The 27,905-nt window shown below is 44.4% G+C and overlaps 1 protein-coding gene across 1 annotated transcript; it reads right to left on the bottom strand.

Moving 5' to 3' along the window:
- Positions 1–239: 239 nt before the first annotated feature.
- Positions 240–26,795, bottom strand: ARL6IP5 (ARF like GTPase 6 interacting protein 5). Its single transcript, XM_082265922.1, has 3 exons — positions 26,604–26,795; positions 3,981–4,198; positions 240–463 (listed from the first exon to the last, which is right to left on the bottom strand). The coding sequence occupies exons 1-3, from the start codon at positions 26,777–26,779 to the stop codon at positions 291–293; spliced, it is 567 nt and encodes a 188-aa protein (XP_082122048.1). The 5' UTR covers positions 26,780–26,795; the 3' UTR covers positions 240–290.
- Positions 26,796–27,905: the final 1,110 nt, after the last annotated feature.

The raw sequence follows: 27,905 nt of genomic DNA, 5'->3' as shown, positions 1-27,905 counted from the left end.
TGAGCCAGCAAACTGGAGTGGTGGCGAGGGGGAAACTAGTGGAGTCTATTGTCTGTTTCGGCTCTGAGACAACGAGGCAAACAACCTTATTGGCGACACTGCAGGCTGAATGCTTCATCATGCCTATAAATACAAACTGATTAGATTGTCTGATAGTATTCTGGGGGATAACATACATGGCAGTGAGGTGCTACTGCCGGTATACACAACTGAACCAAAAACAGGAAAAAAACTTCAGCAGGTGAGTGGAACGTTTAATAAATCTTGCGGTTCCGATAAGACTGTTCAACTTATTCCTTTAATTTAATGAAGGTGTCGGCTATTTTCGCGAAGTTTTCTTCCTGCTGGTCAAGAGCGTCAAGCACGATCCCCATTGGAGTCTTCTTAATTCCGACGGCCTCAATCTTATTCTCCAGCTTGTTCTTAATGTTGCGGAGCCTCAGAGAGGCATGGATGAACATTACTGAGGAGGAAAATGATAAAAAAAAATAAAATGACAATACTATATGAAGATAGAGACCATGTGACCTAAGCAGCTTTCTTGGTTAACCTCCCTGGCGGTATGATTATGTCAGGAATTATGTACCAAAAGCGGTACAATTTTTTGCATGGAAATTTGGCGTTATGTATTATAGGCCTACAATTCTTAGTAATTACTGACTTAAACCTGACCAAAACAAGACTCTAGTAGACATCCCAGATGTGATAAATTTGAAACACAAACGCATGAATTATAATCTAATCAATAATATAATTTTATTATATAATATATATTATATAATCAATAATATATATATATATTACATAATACAATTATATTATTGATTAGATTATAATTCATGCGTTGTGTGTGTAATATGAATGTTATGTGTTTGTGTTTTGTGCAACGTTTGAATTTCCCTCCCAGTTCCGCTCCCATGCAGCATTGCTGTGGCAGGGAACGGAACCAGGAAGTCATCTGACCGACGGAGGAGCGGCGGGGATTTCAGCTGGCGATCAAAGCAATGGGAGATCATCGCTGGATCGCCAGGAGAAGGTAAGGGACAGCGCTGCACGCTCTGCACATCCACCCCGAGCGTGACTCGGGGATACAGATCCTAGCCTAAAAAATCCACCCCGAGTCACGCTCGGGGATACCGCTAAGGTGGTTAAAGGACAACTCTAGGTGGGTTTAAAATGATAACCTTCATATGCAACTTAACTCAGAACGCCACCCAAAAGGGGACGTTCCACCTTAAGGCCTCCTCCTCCACTTCTCTTTCACACTTTTTTTCGGGGGGGGGGGGGGGGGTCCCCAGAAGACTGTGGGACCATTCACAATGTGCAGCGCAGCTTGCCCATCCGCAGTGGGCACCAGACAGTGAAGGAGCTCAGTTAGGATACTAGCGACAAGGACTTAAGATGGTCCCCAGTGCCACCTCGGGTGAGCACAACGCTGGATCCTGGTACAGGTGTCTGTTTAATAAAAGTCAGTAGCTTCCGTTTTTATAGCTGCTGACCTTATATTTTCAGAAAACCAAATGGAGCTCCTCTTTAAATTTAAAATGAACTCCAGGCAAACTACTAAAGCAAACCACTAAAAAAACACTGAAATACATATAAGGGAGCTGCTTAAAATCCAAAAGAGTTTATATTTCTGTCCACTCATTCTGAAGATTTAGGGCTCATACACACCGCAGCTCAAAGAAGCGGCTCCTACAAGCATTTGAGCTTTTTTGAGCTTTCATTTTTCTCTGGCACGTTTCGTCAGGCGTGCTGACGTCATCAGGGGATCATGTGACCGTACACTTCCTCACACATTATATAGAGGCTAGCACGATTCTCAGCATCCAATCGCTAGTCACCGAAGTTAGAACCGCCCATTCTTTGACAGATTGATAGGTTCTTCCCCTCAGTAAGGATACCTACCGGGGACATTTTAGGAGAGAATTTTAGGACAAACTTAGCACTATTGCGGCTCTTCCGTTTTAACCATTTACTTTCTCGGGGCCAGCAAATGCAAACTCTGTCAATGGTCCTTACACTCCAAATTGCGATTAAAATTACTAAATAATATACACATAAGTGATGAGATGCTGTTCGTGCTAAAAGACATTCCTTTTAAAATATCCAAAAACAATGATTCTAAATTATTTGGATATTTTAAAAGGAATGTCTTTTAGCACGAACAGCATCCCATCACTTATGTGTATATTATTTAGTAATTTTAATCGCAATTTGGAGTGTAAGGACCATTGACAGAGTTTGCATTTGCTGGCCCCAAGAAAGTAAATGGTTAAAACGGAAGAGCCGCAACAATGCTAATTTTTTCATAAAATTCTCCTCTAAAATGTCCCAGGTAGCTATCCTTACTGAGGGGAAGAACCTATCAATCTGTCAAAGAATGGACGGTTCTAACTCCAGTGACTAGCGATTGGATGCTGAGAATCGTGCTAGCCTCTATATAATGTGTGAGGAAGTGTACGGTCACATGATCCCCTGATGACGTCAGCACGCCTGACGAAAGGTGCGTCGGGAGCGTGAGACCGTAGAGTTCCGGTGTGGTGGAGCGCAGATGCGGAAGCGGCGTACCATCCACCTGATTAGCCGAATGAATTGTATCTTAAGGCTTTTATCTACCGCTATGTAGTAAGTGCAATCTTTTACAATTAAACCTTTATTACCTGACGGTATTACACTATTGGAGTTTCCTTTATTTTGCATTATGATGTCCGGAGCCCCGGAGCTTCCTATGATAACTGGCTTACTATCTACTTGATGTGGAGAAAGTGTTGAGGACAACCCGGAGCCTCTGTGGAGATACATGCTGGTTGTGACCCCCTGTAATTTAAGGGGTCAACTTCTTCTGGTAAGAAGTATTTAATCTGAGCACTGGGTGGATGTTGATTGGTGAAGGCACTTCTTATCAAGTCCAAGTTTGCTGCTGAGACAACTAGTTTGCACCGAGCACTTTAAGGACATTATTTATTTATTTACCATTGGAAGGACTTTTGTTATCAATATTAATGAACTAAATATTAATGTGGTTTTATTTGTGATACCTATCACTTTAAAGCACTATAGCACCTTATTGTGAGTTTAACTGCTGAGCGCAATACCCACCTTATATCACATATTAATAAGTTTTCACGTTTTTATTGCTGCTCGCAGGTGGAAGAAATTCCCTTATTATTCACTTTTACCTTTGTTGATTCTCACATATAATTTAGTTTTGAGTTGTCAAATATCACTCTGTTTGCGCAGCTCCCCTTTTTGGTTTGCACCAAATAATTTTTTCATTTAATTTTTCTCTGCCTGGAAACACCCCTCCATGTTAGTCAGTGTGTCCATGCACACTATAGGTGTTTTTAGGAGTTTACAGGCAGAAAAAAAAAACCTAAACCCTTTCTCTGTGCAGCAGCCCCCCCCCCCCCAATACTTACCTGAGCCCCCTCTCAACCCACTGATCGGTTTTGGCTCTCCGGGGACTCTGCCTCCTCATTACCTGAGCCAGTGGCTCCCGCTGCTGTCAATTACAGCCACTAAGCCAATCAGGAGAGAGGGGGGGGGGGCAAGCCACGGCTGTGTGTGAATGGACACGCAGAGCCGCAGCTCGGGAGCGTACCTGCTCGGGTGCCCCTGTTGCAAGCTGCTTACTCTGGCACTCAGCAGGGAGGAGGAACCAGGGCACGGTGAGGGACCGGAGAAGAGGAGGATGAGGACTGCTCTGTGCAAAGCCGCTGCACAGAGTAGGCAAGTAGGACATGTTTTTATTTTTTTATTTTAAAAGACTTTAAATATCAATAACTTCTTTGTATGGCCTTTACCATATTTGGTACCACCTGATATCAAGCACAAGATCACAAAATACTTGATTCTCCATGCATGCTCTTATGTCAGAAAACATTTGACAGATACCTTTTTAAGAGTTATTTAACTTTGAGAATTAAACACATTGAAACGAAAAATAATAGAAAAATGACTAAGTGTAGAAAACTTACACAAGAGCGGCAAAGAAATTCCGAATACAAAAACCATGACGCCCCCACACATCGATATGACGAGGTAGCTGCACAGCATGATAGACATGACAAATACGGTTGGGTATTTCTTCTTAAATTTTCTGACGATATCCCTGTTGTGCGAGGTCCACACGAAGGCCATGAAGACCAAAATCACCACTGTGGCTCCCAGGATCATGTTGAAAGGACTCAAAAACCTGAAAAACAATGAGAGTCAGAAAATCCTAAATATATATAATTTTTTTTGTAGAGGATATTTGTTTGATCCACATTTTTATCCAACACTGCAGATGTTATTTAAAACCTTCTTGGCCAACGACCCAAGACAAATACATTGATCAGGAATTTTGACTTTTCCAACATTCAGTTTTCGAAGGATTGCTTAGAGTTAGTGACCCACAAAGTATTGAAGCCAGGCAACTATTACTCAATGATGAACTCCTATTTCTCGTATGATAGGTATACTGTAGATATTCAACTGTAAAATAATGATTACACATAAATAACTAAAATATGAGAAAACCGTTTATAAAAACATAAAAGAATAAAATATGATTTCATAAAATATATAAATAAAATTGACTATTCTATATGTATGGGAGTGTGCCCTAAAATGCAGACAGTGTGAACCCAGGAACATGCACCCGCACAGCTGTGTCCGTACAGCCGCTGTGCCCCAGCTGACATGAATAGGTCTGCATGCACATGGATGAACAGAACACCTGTGCACCCCATGAGGGCAAAGACGGCCCTCGCACCAGTGTAAGCATTGTTCGGTTGCCCGTGAATGAGGCCTTAACCACTTAAGCCCCGGAAGATTTTACCCCCTTCCTGACCAGGGGGTATTTTGCGATTCGGCACTGCGTGACTTTAACAGACAATTGCACGGTCGTGACCGAGCGAGAGCGCGCCTCTGGCGGCGCGCGCTCAGTCCCCAGAGCCTCACAGGCTAGTGACGTATATATACGTCACTTTGCCTGTGAGGGGCTGACCGCCGCAGTATATCTACTTGCAGCGGTCGGCAAGTGGTTAAAGTGTTACTAAACCCAAGAGCCTGCATTCACTATATCTGGTCTTCCACAGTACACAGAACATGGAAATTCAATTATTTTAGTAAAATATAAACTGCTAAATACCTTATCTCATCAGCAGTATATAGCAGTCTTCTATCAGTGTCTGGGTAAAGCTTATAGGAGGAGTTTTCATTCTCGACTGTTCTATCAGGATTCAGACCCCTGACCCTCTGTCTGGAAAGTGCCGATTGGCCCTGTGCTGATCCCATGCACTCTCCCAAAAAAACAAAAAAAAAAAAAAAACACTTTCTAGCAATACATACCAAACTGAGCAAGTGTAGAGTGCCCCAAAGGCTCTGTTCTATCAGGAGATGGATTGGGGGACAGTCGAAGAAGGGAAGGTTTAGAGAAGACAGGATCAAACAGCCTTTTTACACAATGCAGAGGTTTAACCCCTTAGGTTCCACAGTGAGTATAACAAGCATGCTTTATACAGACTGAATTTACTATTGTGGGTTTAGTAGCACTTTAATTGGTATAGCTAGCCTTATAATATCCAAGCCCCAAAGGTGGTGACCTTTGAGCCCCCAAAATGCGTTTGCTGCTTAAGACTCTGTACACATAGATCAATAAAAAGATGACAGGCTCCAGCCTTCCTTACTCCATGATTATTTCTGAAAATAAAGAGAAACCGGTTCAAAATTTTTTTTTTTTTTTATAAAAAGGTAGGCCTTTTCTTCCCTCTGGTTATCCTGATGATCAGTGCACTGAGACAAAGTGATGGGAAATCCAAACTGACAGCTGTCACCAGAAAAAAAAAAAAAAAAGGTGAAGAAGGCAAATTACTTCCACAAAGAGAACACCTTTTAGTAAAAACTAGGGGATTTCCTCTTACTTTGGAGAGATAGATAGATCTCTTCCCAGATCATGTTGTGTTTATTGGGACAACTCCAACAGGATATGGACAAAAAATAAAAAACTGACCGGGGTTTTAAAACAACCATTCTTTACTCAATACAAAGCCAAAAAGAAGGTTTTTGGCTTTGGACATACTAGAATAAACGCATCTAGTGGAATCAGATGAGGATCAAACTTCCTGAAGAGAATACTTGTATTGGATTAGTCCCGGTTCACACATATGCGATGCGGGAACCCTGCGAATCCAGTGCAGGTTCCCGCATCGCACTCAACTCGCAGGCAGTTCACACTGCCATATGCAAATCACTGGGGGTGTCAATACAGAGTTAACGACACCCCCAGATCAGTTTGCATAGTGCGAACTGTCAGTTCAGACTTGAATCAGATCACATAGGTGTGAACATCCATGCTATCGGATTCTGGTGCGGACCCAAAAAAGGGTCCTGCGCGATTTTGGTCCGAATGCAATGCAAATTCAGCCATACAATCTGTATGACTGAATTTGCATCACACAGACATCGCATGTTATTTGCAGAAGCAGTGTGCTGTGAATCACATGCAATGTCGGTCATCGCATGTGTGTGAACCGGCTCTTAAAGCCTTTGGATCACCATAAAAGCCTCAAAACTAGCATGTGCAAAAGGCAACCAAGGCATGTACCAAGACAGCCTATATATACGTAATTACGTACCCAGTACAAGTTTCATTTTTTCATTTAACAAAAATGTACCCTTCACATAAGTGGTAGCTTCCGCGCTTCTAAACTGTTAAAACCCAACATGGAATCCTAGAATTCTCCTTTATCAAATCCCCAAGAATCCTACATGGAATCCTAGAATTCTCCTTTATCAAATCCCCAAGAATCCAACATGGAATCCTAGAATTCTCCTTTATCAAAGTCCCAGGAGACCGACATAGAATCCTCAAATTCTCATTTATCAAATCCCCAAGAATCCAACATGGAATCCTAGAATTCTCCTTTATTAAATCCCCAGGAGACCGACATAGAAACCTCAAATTCTCATTTATCAAATCTTCAAGAATCCAACATGGAATCCTAGAATTCTCCTTTATCAAACCCCCAGGAGACCAACATGGAATCCTCAAATTCTCATTTATCAAATCCCCAGGAGACCGACATAGAATCCTCAAATTCTCATTTATCAAATCCCCAAGAATCCAACCATGGAATCCTAGAATTCTCCTTTATCAAATCCCCAGAAGACGGACATAGAATCCTCAAATTCTCCTTCATCAAATCCCCAGGAGACCAACATGGAATCCTAGAATTCTCCTTTATCAAATCCCCAAGAATCAAAGATGGAATCCTAGAATTCTCCTTTATCAAATCCCCAAATATTCCAACATGGAATTGTAGAATCCTCCTTAAAGAAAACACCAGCAATACACACACAAAACAAAAATCTAAAAACGTTGAATTCCTCTCCTGTCATTATTCCCAGAATCATTGGTCAATGATGACTTGATGGTGTTGAAAACTAGTGACTCAATTGGCCCTGATCCATCAGAGCGATACACGTATGATCATTTTAAATTTCCAATTTAGCCCTCCACCTGCTGTGCTCAGTCTGTCTTTCCTCTCTTGCAACATGAAGAGAACCTGGCTGCCTCTATGCGTTATGTCCAGCACAGCAGAGGTGGGAGTTAATAAGTGCCGGGTTATATTTAGCTCACAAATAGCTACGTTTCTTGGTATGGAAAAAGTGAATGCGTTCAAAGCCACAGGAACTGAATGTTAACAGATGTGTAGAGACGAGAACCAACACCCAGTTATTCACCGCAAGAAAATCAAAGTCTTACTAATGTGCTTCGTATTTTGAACGCTTTATTCTACAATGTCACCTTTGTAGTAAAAAAAATAAAGTATATATATAGGTCTCTGCAGTATGATCCATTTATTATTAGGCATTTATCTTACATAAATCGCTATTTTATTTCCATTTAGATTTCTTAAATTTATAGTTTTTTTTCCTGAAAAAGACTGTACTCTTAGATTTACAAAAACTATGTACATCGAAGACCTACCTATTCAGTATTAATCACTCCACGCATGCCAGGGCGATACCGGTAGTTCTAATCCCGGACCTTTCCTTCAGGCCCCATGCCCAGTTATTGCTCAAATCTTGCCAGCTTCACTTTTAGAACATTTCCAAAAATGTGCCCCTTCTTAACATATAGCACTAAAAAGCTACAAATGTACTCCATGGTTATCGCTTACCTTGACTATTGCAACTTAATCCTTGTTGGCCTACCTCTACACACACTATACCCCCTTCAGTCTATCACAATTTCTACTCCTTTAGACTCATCCAAATAACCAACCACTTTGTTTCCACCACCCTCTTTGCCAATGTCCCAACTGGCATACAAAGCCAACTGCAACTGAGCTGCATCAACAACCATGTCTCAAAGTATCACCCAAACCGCCCTCTCAGTTCCTCCCAAGAACTCTAGCTCCCTCACCACCTCTTTACATGCACGCCACCATTCCTCGGGAACTCCCTTCCCCATTCTGTCCAACTATCTCCTACTCTGTCTGCCTTTAGGTGATCCCTGAAAACTCATCTCTTAAGGAAAGCATATTCCGCCTCTCCCTAACAACTGCAATTTTACATTCTCCATCAGCTTATTCCACTCCAGTTATTACCTCTCACTTGTCCCTCCCTTTTAGAGATTGTAAGCCCTCATAAGTAAGGCCCTCCAAATCTTCTGAATTGTACAACTATACCCTAAGTCAGGGCTTGACAAATCCCAGGCGCCAGGTCGCAATTGCGACTAGAAGTTGCGTCCCTGTGCCTGGCCTATGTCAGCCCATTTACTGTTGGCACCTGGCAGGAGCATAGACTGCAAGAGTCGTCAAACAACTGGACGCGACGCATGCAATCGACGGGAATCTTCGGTCAAAGTCCCTCCTCCTTCGACCGCATTGGCCATCTCCTTATGGTCTTTTTTTTTTTCTTTCAAGCAAGGCCTGCCGCTGTAGTCCGGGTTCTGGTTGGATGGGCCACGGGATTCCCACCTGTGATTGGCCTCCGCGGCTGTCAGTCAGGCAAGGCAACAGGTGGCTGTGCTACCTGCGTCTCTCACTACTTTTGGCTTGGCAGGCTGGTCTGGATGGTGGTGGGTCAGTACCCTATCTGTGCCTGACCTCAGTCGTCATCGCCGGTGGTGGTGGATGTGTCTTCCCGAGCCTGGGACATGGAGCTGTGAGAGAGGCCCCATCACCGGGAGAAGTTTGGCCGGTGTAGCTCGTGTTGGCTCCAGTCCGTGCTCCCCTCATCTCTGTTCATCTGACCACCCCCTCACCCCCCAGTCTCCTCATTGTCTCCTCATTGAGGTGCCTGGCCTGAGCAGCTGTCAGAGCTCCTCTCCGATCATCTCCATACTACTGTAGTTCCTGCTGGCTCTCTTGTGTGTATATATCAGTCCTGGGAGCCTGGCCTGTAGCTGGTCTCTCCCAGGCTAAAGGAGGCGGTTGTGGAAGGGCTAGGCTGTCCTTTTCTTGCTGAATCCTGGGTCAGTCCTAACTTTTTTTAGCTGGCTCCTAGATTCAAAGCAAATTTGCCAAGCCCTGCATTAGCGCTGCATTGCCTTGGTTTATTTGGCACCACAAAATATATTGGGTCACATTGGAGAAATGTGAACAGGCCCTAAAAACTGAATGCACCGCACCAAGCATTAGAAACTATCATAAATTCTCTGCAGCAATAAAAGGAATAATGACAGCGCAGAGCCAGAAGCCATCAGGTTATATTGGATTACAGGAAAAGTGTTCTATTTCTGTGTACAGGGAGAGGCCTTCTAGAAGTATTACCACCCGGATAAAGAAAACTGCCAAGGGATCACAAATGGCATTAAAGGATTCCCTTGCTCTGCCAATAAATATTGATCACATCCGTTTCCAAGCTGCCTAAACAAAACTCCGATAATAAGTTGTGTGTATCGGGATGTCCTGACAAAAGATAAACCAACATTACAAGGGGCTCCCGATCTGGACGTCAGATGGGCGATGACAAGGTAAAAGAATGAACGATCATAACAGATGAAAGGCGAATGGATACAAATATGTGACGCACTGCTGCAGCCTCACTAATTGGCTGTCACACACATGTGAGATCGCAGCTACATGCAAGGTTTTGTAGCAATAGTCCCTGATACATTTTAAACCTAAACTCAAGGGAAAAAAAACCCCCAAACAACAACTACTGTTTTTCTTGAATGGACATTCACATATTTACATATTTCTAACAGGATGTAAATATTTTTTTTAAAGCAGTATTAGAGCCGGTTCACACTGGGGCGACTTGTCAGGCGACTTGGTCGCCTGACAAGTTGCCTGCCATAAATTAGCACAGGACCCGTTCTAATAGGAGCGACACAAGTCGCTCCGACTTAGAAAAAGGGTCCTGTACTACTTTGGGGCGACCTCGGAGCGACCTGCATTGAGTTCAATGATATGAAGTCCGTGCATGTCGCTCCGAGGTCACGGTGCGTGCTGTGCACCGCGACTTCACAGGTCGCCCCGGCAAGTCGGATCGCCTCAGTGTGAACCGGCTCTTAGGCCCCTTTCCCACTTGTGCGACTTTCTTGGAACTTGGGACTGCAAAGTCGCATGACAAGTCGTACCCCATGATTTCCAATGAGTACCATTCGTATCGGTGCAACTTCAAAGTAGACCCTGCACTACTTTGGTCCGACTTTGATGCGACTTGAGGTCCACAGATCTCAAGATTACACAGGCATTGCTTCAAGTCACATCAGAGTCGCCCGACTTTCAGGACGTACAAGTGTGAAAGGGGCTTTAAACGGGTTGGAAACCCCCCCTTTTTTTAAAAAAAATAAAATAAAAAACATATCTATACTTATCTGCTCTGCGCAATCATTTTGAGCAGAGCAGCATCGATTTTCTTCTAGGGTCCCCCACCGGCGCTCCAGGTCATTCCTCTTCATCAGGTGCTCCCATGAAAAGCGGCTTTCCCTAGGCGCACCCATTCAGCTGCTGCGTCCGTTGACAGCGGGACTCGGCCCCGCCCCTGATTTTATTGATTATCAATCTGTCCAATAAGGAGGGAGACAGTGGCACATCGCAGGTATAATAAAAAGGGGGTGGGTCTGGGGGAAGCTGCAGCACAAAATGTTTTACACCTAATGCATAGAATGCATTAACCACTTCCCTTCCACCCGCCGCAGATTTACTGCGGCAGGGTGGCTCTTCTGCGCAAACCGATGTAGACCTACATCGGTCGTGAGCGGGAAGCTAGGGGGCGAGCACACGCCGCCGGAGGCACGCTCCCGCCCCCACTCGGCAGCAGGGAAGCTGAGGCACGGTCAGCCGGCTTCGATTGCCGCCTGACACCCGCGATCGCTCCCCGCTGAGAGAGGACGGTCGGCTGTTGTAAACACAGCCGACCGTTCTTTCCTCTGAAATGATCAGATTTCATGTGATCCTACTATATAGGATCACATGTCTCTATGGTCATTTCACAAGCCACGCCCCCCCCCCCACCACAGTTAGAATCACTCCCCTAGGCTCACATTTAACCCATTGATCACCCATAGGGTTAACCCCTTCCCTGTCAGTGTCATTATTACAGTAACAGTGCATATTTTTAGCACTGATTACTGTAGTAATGTCACTGGTCCCCCTAAAAAAGTGTCAAAAATCTGTCTGCTGCAATGTCGCAGTCCCGCAAAAAAAAAAAAAAAAAAAAAAAAAAAATACATCGCAGATTGCCGCCATTACTAGTAAAAAAAAAAAAAAAAAAAAAAAATATATGACAAACCTTTCCCCCGTAGTTAGTAGACGCAATAACTTTTGTGCAAACCAATCAAAATACGCTTATTGCAATTTTTTTTTAACAAAAATATGTAGCAGAAAACAAAATTGGCCTAAAATGTAAATTTTTGATTTTTACTTTTTTTTTTTTTGAGAATGTCATATAGCAGAATGTGAAAAATATATATTTTTTTCAAAATTTTCACTTTTTTTTGTTTATTAAAAAAAAAAAAAATTGCACAGGTGATTTAAATACCACCAAAAGAAAACTATTTGTGGGGAAAAAAAAAGGACATCAATTTTATTTGGGTACAGCGTCGCACGACCACGCAATTGTCCGTTATTAAAGTAACGCAGTGCCGAATAGCAAAATAGGGCCTGGTCATTAAGGGGGCAAATCCTTCTGGTCTTAAAATGGAAAACCTTTAGGATTTACAACCACTTGAAACCCCAAAGAAAACATATTGCAGCTTATGATTTCTTAGATGTGATGGCTGCATTCTTTTTTTTTAGGCTCTGTCTTCTATTTTCAGCTGGTGATCCAGCCAGTGCTGTTTTTCAAAAGTTCTCTAGCAGAATATATCAGGTACAGAGATAAAACAAACCATTTATTACAATGATCAGATTTTATTCATGTAAAAACTTATGCTGGCCACACACGCACAGAATTTCGTCCGAAAAGGGTCTTTTTAGGAAAGATCGTTCGAAAATCGGGCCGTTAGTGAACACAAGTTTACTGACGATTTCGATCCTTCGCCCGGCTAATGTCGAAGGATCCATAGTGAAAACTTTTATCTTTTCAACGAAAGTTTATATGTCTATGGTAAATTTGAAACGAAAATAATATTCTGAATTGTATTGTGCATGTCTTTCACATATCAGTGAACCGGAAGAAGAATCTATAAACATAAATTTTTCTCCAATTATTTGATCGACAAACGAAGGTTTCTACACGAATACTCCTACACGACCCGTTTTGTCCACTTATGTTTCCTCCTACCACGACCCAAAATAAAACATCCGGTTGTACGTGGGTGAATATGGGTTTTGTGTTTCCGGGTTACAGACGTCATTTCCTTCGTTTGGTCAATCGGTCGATAAAATTATATAGGTTTTTATTGTTGATCATTATGCTCATCAAAACGATTCTTGAAAAGAGTTTATTTCGTCAGTTAGTGGCCAATTCGCTTTCGAGCACCGAATAATCGTTCAGTCTGAAAACGGACGAAATTCTGTGCGTGTATGGCCAGCATTAATCTAGAACTATAGGCAAAGCTCTATTTTGGATAGATTAATGGAGGGTTATAACCCGTCAGATTTTTTTTCCCCCATTTGTGTCCCATTGCGGAGATTTCCCTTCACTTTCTGTCCCATAACCAAACAGGAAGTGAGGGGAAATCACTGCAAATTATTGGGAATTCCTTGGGACCCCCCAGGTCACCAGAACTAGTATCCCCATTGCAAGATTCCCTCTCTATTACTTTTCTGGGGATAACCCAAAGTTTGGGATTTTCTTTTGCTTTCAATAATGGTAAACAGGACAATGAGAGAGTGAATCGCCCTAACGGGGGCACAGAATCAATAAAAAAAAACTTAACAGGTGTTCTAATTCACCTCCACTCTATCCAAAACTGAAAAAAAGTTTTGAATTTAGTTATACTTTAATCCGAAAAGATAAAAAAATGGTTTGCTGTAACTGAATATAGTATTAGCTGGAGTTTGGCTTCAATTTGTTAGTGTAACTAAATCTGCTAGTACATTTAAACGCTCCCCTCCTCCCAGACTAAAAACGTTGCTGTCCAAAGGTTCCCCTGTGCTCCTTCATCCAGAGGGGGGGGTACTCTAATACAGGAGGTGCATTACTGGCCAGAGTACCAGGTGAAAACAGAGGGGAAAAAAAATAAAAATTATGCAGCCACCACATCTACTGTCTGGCAAGCTGCAATATATTACATTTTTTGTTTTGGGTTTATTTCTGCTTTAAAACAAGCCCCACTTCCTTCTGTAGCTGCGGGCACTGTGGAACAATTAATTTGAAGTAATTCATGGTTGTTCTCAAAGTTTCCCCTATTCCCCATTCATGGCAGCTCAGCTCACTATGCTCCCCTCCCCCCCCCCCCCCCCCCAGCAATGATTTAGAAGCTCAGCAACCCCTGCTACCCCCTCCCAGCAGTGACACTGCAGCCTTTTAATATGTAAAAACAGAGCAGGTGCTCTTGGATGGAGAGAGTAGTCAGCTGGGGATCTGGCAGAATGAAGTCTTTGCTACTGCTGTGAACTTTGAGGCTGCATTGCTCCACAGTGCCTACAGCTACAGAGGTCAGTGAAGGCTTGTTTCAAAGCTCATTTACCATTTAATTTGAAAAAATCCACTTTAAAGTAAACTTGTACTTTGTTCATACTTGACAAAGTAAAAGGTTCACTTTCATTTATAAGCAGTATGAACTTAATGCGCACTCACTCTCCCGCCAGCACACCCAGCTTCCATATGCGAGCTTCAACTTGCATAAAAGGAGTTGTGAATGCAGCTAGAACCCCCATGTCTTCTCTGTATAAGAAGCTCACAGTGTGCAGTGAAATCAGAGTAAGCAATTAAAGTAGAGGAGCCTGTACAACTGTGCAATAATGAAGGTAAGGCTGGAATTCGGCTTTAATATTGGCATACAGTTCCTTCTGAGGAATGCGGGATAGGATGGATGAGTCAAGCAGTGACCTTCCAGAAAATCTGAGTCATAAAGAACGTCAGTGTTCATGTTTACTTTCCAACAGTTACAATCTCTCCAACCAAACTTTGAATTTTGAAACAAAGGCAACTAGTTAGGGTAAGGGCTTGTTCACACACAACTATATTTCTAAAGCTTACCAAACGCTCCTATAGCATTTGTACGGTGTTAGTACGGGCATCAGACTGGCATTAATGAGCTTTAGTATGAGGCATTTTACAAGCATTAAAAATGCCCCCTAAACATACCATGCGCCGTTTTGAAGCGTTTGATGAGCGCTATGGCGTGTTACTGCTCCACAATGGAAAGTGACTTATTTTAACGTCCTGCAACCGCGCCGAAAATGCCTGCCTGAGCTTTATTATAGACTTGAATGGGAGACATTGAAGGGCTTCAAACACCTCCTGACTCGCCATGAGGCTTCAATTCTGAAACGAAGCGACGCAAACGCTTCATGTTTTTGTAATGTGAACAGCACTGTGTGCTGTCTATTGTATCTTGTGCATAGGCATTTGAGGGGGCATTTTTAACGCCCCTCAAACGCCTGTTTTTAATGCAAGTGTGTACTTGGCATAAAGTCTCGTACACACGATCAGATTATCGAATGATCTGTTGTCCGATTTTTGTGGCATGCTAGTCTCATGTCGAAAGTGAAGCGGTTATTTTCATATGAATTTTCCCGTACGACAGAATTCTACTTCAGAAGTGATGTCATGTGTTGGATTTTTTTGTATGTTCTTTCGTTTCTGAGCATGCCTAGTCTTGCTCTTAAGATTTTTACGAAATGATTTGTACGAAAAACTATACTAATTAAACGAAAATTGAACGTTGTGTTGACGTACGATAAAAATTTTATAGCCTGCACATCCAGTTTTTGTCGTCCGAAAATCCGTAATTGGCTGTTGAAAGCACCATACTAACAATCCGAAAATCGGCAGATCGTTCGTCTGAAGAAATTTCCCTATCGTGTGTACGGGCCTTTAAACTGGATACACACTATACAACTTTTGTTGTTTGATATTCTTTAGATTTACCTTCAGCCCCCGTTCACATAGGGGGCAACGCTACTTCGCACCGCAACCTCCGAGGTCACGGTGCGAGCAGCGCGCCGCGACCTCGGAGAGGCCGCCACGGACTTCATAACATTGAAGTCTATGGCGGTCGCCTCCTGGTCTCCCCAAAGAAGCTCCGGACCCTTTTTCTAAGTCGGAGCGACTTGTGGAGCTCCTATTAGAACGGGTCCGTGGCTTCCCTATGGGAGGCGACCTACGGCGACCTGTGAGGCGACCAGGTCGCCTTAGTGTGAACGGGGGCTCAACAATGTAGTGCAAGGACCTGCCTAATTGCATACAAATTGGAAGTGTTTAGGTTTGACCTCTTATTATATGGTTTTGGTGAATCTGAAGGAAAAAATCTAAAGACAATTGTATAGTGTGTATCCAGCTTAAGAGCCGGTTCACACCGCCACGACTTAGTCGCCTGACAAGTAGCGCTCCATTCTGTGCAATGGAACCGTTCTAATCAGAGCGACTCAAGTCGACTTAGAAAAAGGTTCCTGCTCTACTTGGGGGCGATGTTGCAGCGGCTTGCATTGACTTCTATTCGAGAAGTCGTTTGCAAGCCGCAATGAAGTCGTGCTACACGGGCGGCTTCAAAGTCAGGGTGACTGAGTCGCCCCGGTGTGAACCGGCTCTTAGTCTCCTACTGCTAGGAGAGATGAACAAAGAAACGTTTTGAGGGAACATGCCTGTAAAATCCACAGAGCACAGGTCTAAAATTTCCTATCAGCTATCACAGACAGGCTGGAGATGGGGTGAAGATGGGGTAATGACAGCTAAGTAATAAACATTTTTTGCCCAGGACCCTAGACTGTGTTCTTAGAAACAGCACCCTCTGGTGGAACACATGGATATGCACCTTGGTCTTCAGCTGAGCTCCTAGCCCACTGGCGGCCAACTTATTCAATATATGGGACTTCAAATGTGGCCCCCACAATCATCAAGAGGGCCACACATAATATTCAGAGAATGTAACAGTATAGAGACCTGTCAGAATGTGGACACATCCAGTAGAAGGTTATAGATGGGAGATTGAGTAAATACACCAGGGGAAAGTCTGAGACCAGACACGTTACATGAGACTGCTGGAGGTATCTGACATTACATTCCTATTACAGGCCTTTGCTCGCACATTAGTGCTTTCTACAATCCCCATATATAGTACTGATGTCAGGTTTTTTTTTTCTTTCAGATCCATTAAGAATGTAACCAAATTATTCATTAACCACTTTAAGCCTGGAAGGGTTTGCCCCCTTAATGACCAGGCCATATTTTGAAATTCGGCAGGGGTGGACAGTGTAGAAAATGTTAGCGTGTGTTAAAGAAACGAAACTAAAAACCAGCAGAAGCCAGTTTCATAAATATTTTACATCCACTGGCCCTGAATAATTCCCATTTGGATGGGAAAGAACTAACGGTGGCTGGATCCTGAGGGCCACACAATAGCAGCCCCTGGGCCACGTTGGGCATCTGGGTATTATTCTGATAAAAACATGCCAAAAATGGGGGGGGGGGGCGGGGGGTATGTCCTCACCGGGGTTCTCCAACAACAGCTGAGGAACAGAACCCTGTCCCACTCCACTCAGAACAGGGAATTTTTTGAGTGAAGCCATTTAACTCAAATTCCCCAGGGGTGTCAAACTCCATTTCATCGCGGGCCGCATCAGCATTATGGTTGCCCTCAAAGGGCCGGTTATATCTGTAAGATTGGATGTTCAGAGCACCCTACGCCCCCTTACATGAGAAGCCAAGAGTCACCCACTCTTCCTTACATCACAATGCACCCCCTTACCTTGTGCTGCTGCCAAGAAAAAGATGCGGGTGGATCTGGGAAGAAGAAAGTGCAGGGTCTGGAGGAGAACCAAATGAGGGCTGGAGGCAGCTTCCAGAGTCTGCTGAATGCTGGGGAGGCAGGGGCAAGGTGGTGTTGCGGCTGTGCAGGATCTGAAAGGAGGAGTTCTGCCCTCCTCTCTGCTGCGGACTGCTGAGAAGGGGGGGGGGGGGCAAAGACTAGCCTTTCTGCAGCTGCACGGAGGAGTGCAGGATCTGGCAAAGTAGTTCTGTCCTCTCTGCTGCTGACTACTGAGACAAGGTGGGAGCAGAGACAAAAGAGGGGTGCCGCAAGAGCAGTGCGAGGGCCACATGAAATGGCCTGGGGGGCCGCATTCGGCCCGCGGGCCTTGTGTTTGACACCTGTGCCCTAAGTGAACAGAGCATCCAGGGTAAGAAGGTCAATACCATTACAAGAAAATATTGCAAAGCTCAACTCCAATCTGCTTTTCAGTTTGCCTTCCATGCTATATAGCTTCTTTATCTTAAAGACTCATTCTTTTTACACCTGAAACTTTTTCTCTTTAGAACCTCAATCACACCTCCTAAATACGTTGGTTTTCTGTCTACAAATCCAAATTTGAAGGCTGCCCTTTGTCAACAGGAGTGTTCCTGGGGATCACCATAGCAGCCTGAGTATATATAAAAAAAAAAAAAGGTGCGAACGCAACAAATCCAGCAAAATTGGTCACAACGAGAGGTCAAAATATTTATCCAACACGTTTCAGAGGCTCACAAATCCTTTAATCGTGCAGGAGACAAATATGCTATTTTTTCTCTTAACCCTGATGATGAAGAGGGAATATTGAGCCCCTAAAAGGCTAAACTTTGACCTCTCATTGCAGTCATTCTCGATTAGTGGCGCTCATACTTCTTTCTATACCCTTCACACTGCATAGCCGCCTAGGTGATATGAGCTCTTATGTCGGCTCCTCTGGCTGGGGGAAGAGCAGTGACACCGGTAGCGACGCTGCTGAATTCAGACAGGGCAGTGTCACGTTATTGGCTGTGCTCTGTGGCAGTTACCATTACTCTGCATTTTTTACTTTGTTTGGAGTCTCACTTTACAAAAAAACTCAGCTCCAAATAGCGTTTTTTCCCCCCCCCCCCCACATTTTCCTATAAATAGTTCATCACAAATAAAGATGTGATAATAAAAAGTACAGAGTGATACAGGCAAAGCATTAATGAGCCGAACATAAGACCGCTCTGTATTGGCACGAGAGCAGCATAAAGACACACTCCGCAGGGCTCATCAGGCTTGTAAGGAACTAAAAATACATTTCCCAGTATGCAGATTGGATAGCAATTCCTTTCTAAAGTGGAACTAGAATAGAAAATGATATATACACTGATCAGCCATAACTTTATGACCACCCAGAGAATACTGACTAAAGCTCAGAGTTGTATAAAGTACTCGAAACCCATACTTGAGTAAAAGTACACGTGCTCTATCAAAAAGTGACTTGAGTAGAAGTGGAAGTGCTTGATCAAAAAGTGACTTGAGTAGAAGTACTATAGTATTCAACATTTTTTGTACTTAAGTATTGCAAGTAGTTTTTTTAAAAATGTTGCTACTCAAGTACTGAAAGTAAAAGTACCAGTAGTTTTGAAAAAAAAAATGCTACTCAAGTACTGAAAGTAAAAGTACAAGTACTGTGTTATGTAGTTATTAAAGAAAGAAGTCAAAAGTTTGAACATCATATTGTTTTTTATTATTTCAAATGCAGCTTTTATTTATACATACAGTAGCATTTATTTTCGTATGCGCTGATAATACACATGTTTTGAGCTTCATGAAACCTGCCATCTACTGTTCTGGCAGTGGTAATTTTTATAATTGTAACGAGTAACTATGCAGCACAAAAAAAAATATTGGAGTAGAAGTATTGAAATCATTGAAAAAAGGTAGTGAAGTAAAAGTGGAAGTAGGAGAAAAAAATTCTACTCTAGGAAAGTACAGATACCGCCTTTCGGTACTTAAGTACAGTAGTGAAGTAGTTCTACTTAGTTACTATACATCTCTGCTAAAGCCTCGTACACACGCAACTAATTTCCGCCAACCGCTCGTCCGTCTTTTGTCCAGTGGTGTCTGTTGGTTGGAATGTGCCTAGACTGCACACAAATTTTCCCGCACGACAGAATTCTACTTCAGAAGTGATGTCATGTGTTGGATTGCTTTCTTTGTGTTCATCTCTGAGCATGCCTAGTCTTGCTCATAAGATTTTTCCCCATCGAAATCGTACTAATGAGATGAAAATCGGACGTGTTTTGATGGTCGACAAAAATTTTTTAGTTTGCACACCAGGATTTTTTCGGCCGAAAAGTCGGAGTCGGTTGTCGGAAGCACCATACTAACAAGCCGAAAATCGGCAGATCGGTCGTTGGACGAAAATTCCCGGGCCGAATTTCTACTCGTGTGTACCGGGCTTCAAAAGCCTGTAAGTTGCGAGGTGAGACCTCCATGGATCAGACGTGTTTTCCACAGTTTCTCAAATGAATGGAGATCTGGAGAATTTGGAGGCCAAGTCAACACCACAAACTCGTGTTCCTTAAATCATTCTTGAACCCTACTTGAAGTGTGGATTATCCTCCTGAAAGATGTCGCTGCCAACAAAGAATACCCTTTCCATGAAGGGATGTAATGGATCAGCAGCAATGTTTAGGTAGGTGGTATGTTTCAAGTAATATCCACATGAATGGCAGGACCCAAGGTTTCCCAGTAGAACATTGTCCATAGCATCACACTACCTCTTGCTGGTTTGCCTTTTTCCCATACTGCATCCTGGTGCCATGTCTTTCCCAGGTAAGCGACATACACACCCACAACCATCCACATGATGTAAAAGAAAACGTCATTCATCAGACCAGGCCACCTTCTTCCATAGCTTCGTGGTCCAGTTCTGATGCCTCACATGCCCATTGTAGGCACTTTTGGCTGTGGATAGGTTTCAGCATGGGCATCCTGACCAGTCTGTGGATACACAGCCCCATACCCAACAAACTGCGATGGCCATTTATTCTGCTTTACAAAAATTGGGAAGGTTCCCCTAGGGTGGGACTTTTTAGGCACAAAAGTTTGGGGAGATATATCGTTGAAATTTTAATATTTTATTGAACGTAAACATACAAAAATACAAGGGTTAAAAGCAATTTGCAAACAACAAACATTCTGCCATTACAGTGACCAACCACATAATACAAAGACCAATAACCCGACGCGTTTCAAAGACTAAATCTTCTTCCTCAGGGGTGGCTTGGAGTGGTATTATGGGTAACTGTAAATGGAGTGAATAATGCTTACAGAGGTATTCACCTTACCTTTCAGTGGTCCTTAAAGCGGAGTTTCACCCAAAAGTGGAAGCTACGCTTTAAGGCCTCCTCTCCCCCAGCTCCTGGTTGTGAAACTGAGAATTTGGGGAGGAAAGATTGAGAGGGAGCAGGTACCCGCTCCCACTTCCTTTCCGGTCACCTTAGACGATCGGAAGTTCTCCTTCCCTCCCGAAGTCTTATGTGACACGATAGGTCCTAGAAAACTTTGGGACCAGTCACAGAGCACAGTGCTGCTTGCGCATGCGGAGTAGGAACCCAGCTGTAAAGCCGTTAGCTGTCACAGCCGGGTGCCCATAGTAAAGATGCCAGTGCCGCCAAGGCAGGAAACAGGGAGAACACGGCTTTTTGTAGCTGCTGACTTTGAATAAACACAAAAATGACTGGAACTCCGCTTTAAGGGAAGGCTGATCAGTGTATGATGCAATCTGTCCCTGGCATAAAACAGAACCAAAGGTGGGGCCCCTAGTTCTCTCCATATTGTGCAATTACGCTGAACATATTTGTGTACTATAGCACTCATTCACATGTGCAGCAGGCCTTGCCCCCTCTGTAAAGCAATCTGCAGTGGATCACTTTTCAGAGATGTTTGACAAGCGTTAAGGAGGCGATATGTCACTTCCTCGCTGCCTAATTAAACCCTGTAAATGCTGCACCAACACAGAGCAATCGCTTGCATTGCACGCATTTACGGGACAGCCCTACAGACTTGCATGGTGAGTGTTCAGGGGAAGCAATGTCCCCAAATGCTAACTGCCATTTAAAGCGGAGTTCCACCCAAAAGTGGAACTTCCGCTTTAGGTGGTCCTAACCTCCTGACATGCAACATTTGGCATGTCATTTTTTGGGGGGGGAGCGGGTACCTAATTTTGACAGGTACCCGCTCCCACTTCCGCTCGGAGTGCCGCGGCACCCTGAGTGGAAGTTCTCCCCTCCCCCTCCCTCCCTGCAATCTTCTGGGACATGTCAGAGGTCCCAGAAGATTGCCGGCCAATCACGGCACGCAGCGTGACTCGCGCATGCGCAGTGGGTACCCGGCTGTGAAGCCGCAAACTGTCACAGCCGGGTGCCCACAGCAGTGATGCCAGCGCCGAGGGAGAGGATCGAGGCTTCGAGCGGCCGCATCGCTGGACAGGTGAGTGAAATGGCTGGAACTCTGCTTTAAAGTAGTTCTAAAGTTTTCTTTTACCTTCAATGCCTTTCTTGCCACATCCCCAAACATTTACCTAAATCCTGTATTTTTCCAGTGCTGTGCACCCCCCCAAACATTTACACCCGAGTCCTGTATTGATCCAATGCCGTGTCCCACTCCTTACTCCTCAAACAGTTACCCGAGTCTTATATTGATCCAGTGCAGTGCAGCCCCCCAACACTTACTTGAGTTCCATATCAATCCAATGCTCTTGCTGCGGTCAATCAAATCCTATGAGCAGAGAGCAGGGTGAGCCACGCTGTGCATTTCTATAGATGCACAGCGCCTGGCTCCTGGGCAAGCGCGCACATCTGCCACCACACAGGAAAGGAGGAGCCAAGATTGCTGATGGGGGGGGGGGGGGGAACGACTCCTCCAGAAGAGGAGGATCGTGGCAGTTCTGTGCAATACCACTGCACAGAGCAGGTGAGTAGATCATGTTTATTTTTAATTTAAAAAAATATATAAATAAATTATATCTATGTTTTGCCTTTACAACTGTTTTCGTTTTTGCTGCGGCATCAGGGGTGGGGAAATTTAAAAAAAAAAAAAAACTACTTGCATTTTTTTTTTTCCTATTGGCAGAAAGCCAATAACATCATTTTCAAGCGATACGTTGCTCTAAAAATAAGCATTCCTCAGTAAACAATTTTCAATGCTGCTGACTCCTGCTCTGTCAGTCTTCACAGCAAAGAGGTAAATGTGGCCAGTACAGTCTCCAGCCAGTCTATTTGGAAAGGGAAAAGGAGAGGGGGGCATTGTCATCCTAGTCTATGAGCTGTGTGTTTCTATTGATGCACACAGTATAAGAAGGAAAGGGTGGCTTCATAAAATGCCATAAGAGAAAAGGAGCCACCCTGAAACAGAATGTCTGGGGCAAGGGTCGTGGCATTAGCTTAAACTGCAACATAGACCAGGATTAACAGACAAAGAAGCTGCATACTCATAATGCATACATAGCAAGTCAATAAAGTGCAAAACTGAGGGCTTAAAGTTTATTCATAAACAGCATTGAGGACGGGATCATTAGTTCGTTATCAGTTTTTGCAGACGACACAAAATTAGGCAGGGCAATAATGCCCCATACACACATGCAGATTATCTGCAGACTTTTGTCTGCAGACTTACCAAAACCATATAATATGAGGTCAAACCTAAACATTTTCAATTTGTATGCAATCCGGCAGGCCCTTGCACTACATAGAAAAGGTAAGTCTGCAGACAAAAGTCTGCAGATAATCTGCACGTGTGTATGGGGCATAACTGCACAGCATGAAGCAGATATCCTACAGAATGACCTGGACAAAATAACAGAGTGGGCAACGACATGGCAAATGAGGTTTAATGTGGAGAAGTGTAAGGTTTTGCACTTGGGGACTAAAAACATAAAAACACAATACACGTTAGGAGGGGAACCCCTGGGAGAATCAAAAATGGAGAAGGATCTGGGAGTATTGGTGGATGATAGACTAGGCAACAGCATGCAATGTCAAGCGGCAGCTGCCAAAGCCGGCAGAATATTAGCATGCATAAAGAAAGGGATGTATTCCAGAGAAAAGACTATAATCCTTCCACTTTATAAAACTCTGCTCCAACCGCATCTGGAGTATTCTGTCCAGTTCTGGTCGCCAGTCCTCAGGAGGGATGTGTTGGAGCTGGAGAGGGTCCAGAGAAGGGCAACTAAACTAATTAGGGGATTGGAGGACCTTGATTATGAAGAGCGTCTACAATCGCTTGATTTATTCTCCCTGGAGAAGAGACGCCTGAGGGGGGACATGATAGCAATTTTTAAATATCTCAATGGGGATCTAGGCTTAGAAGAAAAGCTGTTCAGTCGCAGGGATTGCATGAGGACTCGGGGGCATACAATGCGATTAGAGGAGAAGCGTTTTAACCTCAGGCAACGTGGGGGGTTCTTTACTGTTAGGGCTACAAGATTGTGGAATTCTCTACCACAAGATGTGGTTTCTGCAGGTAATATGGTGGCTTTCAAAAGACTTCTAGACGTACATCTCAATGATCAGAACATTCAGGGGTATGCGAGATGATTACAGCCACACACACCTACACAGGTTGAACTGGATGGACTATTGTCTTTATTCAACCTCACCTACTATGTAACTATGTAAAGTGATTGTAAAAGGAAATAAAAGAAGCAAAAAAACAAATCTCTATACTTACCTGCTCTGGGCAATAGAATTGCCCAGAGAAGCCCCGAACCTCCTCGTTTCAGGTCCCCCGTCGGTGCTCCTGGCTCCTCCTCTCTGTCCAATGCCCACACCACAAGCAGCTTTCCACGGGGGCACTCATGTGTGCTCACTCCCTGGCCCTGCATCCATTGACACAGACAGTGTGACTCGGCCCCGCCCTCCACTCCCTTGTTGCTTGCTTCAAATGACAGCAGTAGGAGCCAATGGCTCCCCGGGGGCCCCAGCAAAGCCAGCGAGACACGGAAGTGAAAGGAGAGAAGAGCTGCAGACGTGCACGTCGCCGGATCGAAGGAGGGCTCAGGTAAGTAGAAGGGGGCCTTACATTTTTTTTTACCTTAAAAATCAAGGAAAAATATTTAGGGTGTAGAACCATTTTAATATTCCTCGGTTTTCCAATTAAATCTAAAGCTGGTCGCAAGAATAACGACAATGGTTTTGCCATTGATCTTCTTACTGAAAAAATTAAAATCAAGAAAAAAAAAAAAAAAAAAAAAAAACACACATTTATGACTATCTCCTATCACAGAATAATGCGATTGGCTATAATATTACTAATTGTGCACAGCAATGATAAATATTCCCCAGACTTAGCGGGATAAAAAACAAAAAAAAGAAAAATATAAATCCCCACCAAATAATTCCGAGACCAACATTCCACATATTATTAATTTTATACAAATAAATAAAAAACTCTCCAATGCAAACAAACATAAAGATCCACATAAAATTGGGAAGGTGACAGAAAATCACATTGTATGGTTGACTTGGTGAAACCCTGGGACAGTCCCCAGGTATCGGTGAGAACTGGCACCACCAGCTGCAGCACAGAAGGAGGAATTAAAGTTGGAGGTGTTGATCACTGAAACTATTTATTTCTCTGTGCACACTCAGCAGATGTCATGGGAAATGCTCCATATCCAGCATTCTATGAATATCCTAGTACCCCCAGCTGTCTGTATCTGATCCTGTACAGTCCATGCTGAGCCTGGTAGTCCCCCAGCTGTCTGTATCTGATCCTGTACAGGCCATGCCGAGCCTTTTGTTCCCCCCAGCTGTCTGTATCTGATCCTGTACAGTCCATAATGAGCCTTGTAGTACCCCTAGATGCCTGTATCTGATCCTGTACTCTCCATGCTGAGCCTTGTAGTCCCCCCAGCTGTCTGTATCTGATCCTGTAAAGTCCATGCTGAGCCTTGTAGTCCCCCAGCTGTCTGTATCTGATCCTGTACAGTCCATGCCGAGCCTTTTGTTCCCCCCAGCTGTCTGTATCTGATCCTGTACAGTCCATGCTGAGCCTTGTAGTTGCCCCAGCTGTCTGTTTCTGATCATGTACAGTCCATGCTGAGCCTTGTAGTCCCCCCAGCTGTCTGTATCTGCTCCTGTACAGTCCATGCTGAGCCTTTTAGTCCCCCCAGCTGTCTATATCTGATCCTGTACAGTCCATGCTGAGCCTTGTAGTCCCCCCAGCTGTCTGTTACTGATCCTGTACAGTCCATGCTGAGCCTTGTAGTCCCCCCAGCTGTCTGTATCTGATCCTGTACAGTCCATGCTGAGCCTTGTAGTCCCCCCAGCTGTCTGTATCTGATCCTGTACAGTCCATGCTGAGCCTTGTAGTCCCCCCAGCTGTCTGTATCTGCTCCTGTACAGTCCATGCTGAGCCTTGTAGTCCCCCCAGCTGTCTGTATCTGATTCTGCACAGTCCATGCTGAGCCTTGTAGTCCCCCCAGCTGTCTGTATCTGCTCCTGTGCAGTCCATGCTGAGCCTTGTAGTCCCCCCAGCTGTCTGTATCTGATCCTGTACAGTCCATGCTGAGCCTTGTAGTCCCCCCAGCTGTCTGTATCTGATCCTGTACAGTCCATGCTGAGCCTTGTAGTCCCCCCAGCTGTCTGTATCTGCTCCTGTACAGTCCATGCTGAGCCTTGTAGTCCCCCCAGCTGTCTGTATCTGATTCTGCACAGTCCATGCTGAGCCTTGTAGTCCCCCCAGCTGTCTGTATCTGCTCCTGTGCAGTCCATGCTGAGCCTTGTAGTCCCCCCAGCTGTCTGTATCTGATCCTGTACAGTCCATGCTGAGCCTTGTAGTCCCCCCAGCTGTCTGTATCTGATCCTGCACAGCCCATGCTGAGCCTTGTAGTTGCCCAGCTGTCTGTTTCTGATCATGTACAGTCCATGCTGAGCCTTTTAGTCCCCCCAGCTGTCTATATCTGATCCTGTACAGTCCATGCTGAGCCTTGTAGTCCCCCCAGCTGTCTGTATCTGATCCTGTACAGTCCATGCTGAGCCTTGTAGTCCCCCCAGCTGTCTGTATCTGATTCTGCACAGTCCATGCTGAGCCTTGTAGTCCCCCCAGCTGTCTGTATCTGATCATGTACAGTCCATGCTGAGCTTTGTAGTCCCCCCAGCTGTCTGTATCTGATCCTGTACAGTCCATGCTGAGCTTTGTAGTCCCCCCAGCTGTCTGTATCTGATCCTGTACAGCCCATGCTGAGCTGTCAGTGTCTCCCTGTGTGCTGCATCATGAACGGACTCACCCCACCAGGCAGAAGACGGCAGCCGCCAGGGCCATGTAGTTGGTCTGGTAGTAGAGCAGGTTGCTCACCACCCTGTTGTTCCATTTGGAGATGTCTTTGAAGTCCGGCCGGGAGAAGCGGTCAGAGCCGGGGAAGAAGTCATCCCAGGCCCGAAGAGGAGCCACCTGGACGTCCATGTTTCTGCAGCTCTGTCTACAGTCAGCTACATCTAATACGCATGCGCATCCAGCCCATCTGCAGCCCAATGACTTCATTCAACTATCTACTGCGCATGAGCGCACAGCAAGGGCTTGTACTGCCAATGAGCACTAGAGCGCGCGGTGTGCTACTAAAAGTCGGCATGTTGTGGCTGGCAGATTAAAGAGAACCTGCCTGACCACTCACATTGTTCCTAAGACTGGTCATACACCTATCAATCCAAATTATTCAGCAAATTTTGGTTGGATTAAGTCATTATCCATAATTATTCACTGCCATTTGATCTGGCAAGATTGAACCTAATATGAATGTGGGATTGGCAGAATTCTAATAGTTTTCAAAATGTTTGCATGGTGTACGGAGCAGTTGGTCAATTCTTAAAGGATTACCTTGAATTGATGGTAACTTTTCATCCTGCAGGAAATCATCTTCATCCATGAGTATGTTAGCATTTGCACTGGATCGATCAGTTGGAGGTGACCCTGCCTCTCCACCTCGTCCATTCAGAGAACGTCTTGTATTCACGGAGAAAACTATTAAGTGTTTTGTGAATGGCGCCTATGGCAGCTACTCGACACGAGACTCAAAAGACAGTGGCGATCACTGGAGTGGTGACTACAACAGTGATTGTCGGCTTCCACGGCAATCTCACATCTATAAACTTACATTGGTACAGGCTGAAGTAATATAACTGCAAAAAATCCATACCCAGAATGCAGGTTTAAAGCGGAATTAGACTCCACTAACAGCGCTCAGGTTTATTGCCATAATGCCTCAGTTTGCACAGCAAATTTGCTCATTAAAGTGGACTTATGCAATGACCGGGATGTCCTTGACATTCCATTCCTGCCACTGACATCTTTCCCCAGTCTTCTTCTGGGTTCACCAACCCTGGACATCTTGATTGGCCAGCCCTGGGCAACATAACTCTAGAGCAGTGGTCTCCAAACTGCGGCCTGGGGGGACTGATGCGTGGGCCTTTGTTCTCCATTATTGAAGATCTTTTCTTCCCACTTATACAAGACACTATTCCTCCCACTGACACCAAGAATGGGGCATAATTCTTCCTACTGACATCAACAACGGGGTGATTTTTCTCCCATT

The sequence above is a fragment of the Pelophylax lessonae genome (assembly GCF_965119305.1).
Source record: "Pelophylax lessonae genome assembly, chromosome: 8".
In the NCBI taxonomy this organism is placed as follows: Eukaryota; Metazoa; Chordata; class Amphibia; order Anura; family Ranidae; genus Pelophylax; species Pelophylax lessonae.
The sequence above is the reverse complement of the archived record's forward strand: the minus strand, read 5'-3'. Positions and strand labels throughout refer to the sequence as shown.

What these genes read in the sequence shown, in the direction of transcription:
- ARL6IP5 (XM_082265922.1), bottom strand. Translation starts at nt 26,779, where the DNA reads ATGGACGTCCAGGTGGCTCCTCTTCGGGCCTGGGATGACTTCTTCCCC. An exon ending in GCCGTCTTCTGCCTGGTGGG is followed by an intron (nt 4,199 to 26,603) that starts GTGAGTCCGTTC and finishes ATTGTTTTTCAG; the next exon opens with GTTTTTGAGTCCTTTCAACA. An exon ending in AATTTCTTTGCCGCTCTTGT is followed by an intron (nt 464 to 3,980) that starts GTAAGTTTTCTA and finishes TTTCCTCCTCAG; the next exon opens with TAATGTTCATCCATGCCTCT.